This window comes from Netta rufina (assembly GCF_964035555.1).
Source record: "Netta rufina genome assembly, chromosome: 18".
Classification (NCBI taxonomy): Eukaryota; Metazoa; Chordata; class Aves; order Anseriformes; family Anatidae; genus Netta; species Netta rufina.
In genome coordinates, this window is record NC_140142.1 from 1,807,304 (window position 1) to 1,809,344 (window position 2,041).

The window sequence follows — 2,041 nt, forward strand, 5'->3', positions numbered from 1 at the left end:
ACATGATAGTGCTGACAAACAGGGAGACCACGGCCAGGTGAGAGAGGCACGTGGAAAAGGCTTTGTGCCTGCCCTGCTCAGAGGGCATCCTCAGCACAGCCCTGAAGATCTGCACATAGGACAGCGCAATGAAAACAAAGCAAGAAACACCTAAACAAAAGCTAAATGCAATAAACCCAACTTCCCTGAGGTAGTAGTCTGAGCAGGAGAGCTTGAGGATCTGGGGGATTTCACAGAAGAACTGGTCCACAGCATTGCCTTGGCAGAGAGGCAGGGAAAATGTTTTGGCCGTGTGCAGGACAGCATTGAGAAAGCCACTGCCCCAGGCAGCTGCTGCCATCTGGGCACAAGCTCTGCTGCCCAGGAGGCTCCTGTAGTGCAGGGGCTTGCAGATGGCAACGTAGCGGTCGTAGGCCAAGACGGTGAGAAGGGAATACTCTGCTCCAACCAAGAAGAAAAAAAAGAAGACCTGTGCAGCACATCCTTGATAAGAGATGGCCCTGGTGGCCTAGAGGGCAGCCAGGTAGGCCCCAAATACTGGTGCTCCCTGGCCGTGCTCCTTGGATTGGACTCTCTTCCTCTGCACCCTTGCACACGGGCACTGCCCCTGCAGAACTAGGCCAGGTCTCAGAGGAAGCACGTCAGACCAGGCAGTGCAGGCTCCTTCCTGAAGTTCACAGACAGACGGGCTCTTTGTGTATAGTCACTGAGCTAGACATGAAAATACATATTGAAGTTGAATTGGGATGACCAATATCATTTTAGTGGGTAACATTAACTGAACTAAAACTAAGGAAATCTGTTAATAAAATGCACACAAACACACAAACACAAAGGAACAGAATATGGGCTGTTCCAATAAGTGACATTATGACTCATCTGCAGAAGCAGACTGACCACTTATTCTCCTGAAACACATTAAGTCATCAATCTCCACAAGGCTTCCTTGAGCTCCTGGTTCCTCATACTGTAGATGAGAGGATTCAATACTGGAGGCACCACAGAGTATAGAAATGCTACCACCAAGTCCAGGGATGGGGAAGAGATTGATTTAGGCTTCAGGTAGGCAAACATGGCAGTGCTGACAAAGAGGGAGACCACGGCCAGGTGAGGGAGGCACGTGGAAAAGGCTTTGTGCCTGCCCTGCTCAAAGGGCATCCTCAGCACTGCCCTGAAGATCTGAACATAGGACAACACAATGAAAACAAAACAACCAAAGGCTGAAGAAAAACTAAACACAAGTGCCCCAACTTCCCTGAGGTAGTAGTCTGAGCAGGAAAGCTTGAGGATCTGGGGGATTTCACAGAAGAACTGGTCCAAAGTACTGCCGTGGCAGAGGGGCAGGGAAAATGTAGTGGCCGTGTGCAGGACAGCATTGAGAAATCCACTGCCCCAGGCAGCTGCTGCCATCTGGGCACAAGCTGTGCTGCCCAGCAGGCTCCCGTAGTGCAGGGGCTTGCAGATGGCAACGTAGCGGTCATAGGCCATGACAGTGAGGAGGCAATACTCAGCTACTACAAAGAAAGCAAAGAGAAAGAGTTGGGCAGCACATGCTTTATAGGAGATGGCCCTGGTGTCCCAGAGGGCATTGGCTATGGCTTTGGGCAGAGTGGTGGAGATGCAGCCCACATCGAGGAGGGCGAGGTTGAGGAGGAAGAAGTACATGGGGGTGTGGAGGCGGTGGTGGCAGGCTACGGCGCTGAGGATGAGGCCGTTGCCCAGGAGGGCAGCCAGGTAGATGCCCAGGAAGAGCGCGAAGTGTAGGAGCTGCAGCTCGCGCATGTCTGCGAATGCCAGCAGCAGGAACTCAGTGACTGAGCTGCTGTTGGACATCTGTTATTTCTTTGAAGTGGTCCTGCACAAAGAGAAAGAATAGTAATAATGTACAGCAGACTTATCAGAGAAAAATTCAATTTTCTCATTTAAAACCATCAAAAAGATTTTCCACTTGCAGGCAGTTATTTTGAAGTTCCCTTTAATGACTTCCAGCTGATACTGAGTCTGTCTGGGAGAAGAGTGCTCTTCTGTGGGCAATGGAAGA

General features: G+C 50.8%; 1 protein-coding gene across 1 annotated transcript; it reads right to left on the reverse strand.

The window, feature by feature from the left end:
* Positions 1-918: 918 nt before the first annotated feature.
* On the reverse strand, positions 919-1,833 carry LOC311216567 (olfactory receptor 14C36-like; the record flags this gene model as incomplete). Its single annotated transcript, XM_084298097.1, has 1 exon — positions 919-1,833. One exon carries the CDS (start codon positions 1,831-1,833, stop codon positions 919-921), a length of 915 nt encoding a protein of 304 aa, XP_084154223.1.
* Positions 1,834-2,041: the final 208 nt, after the last annotated feature.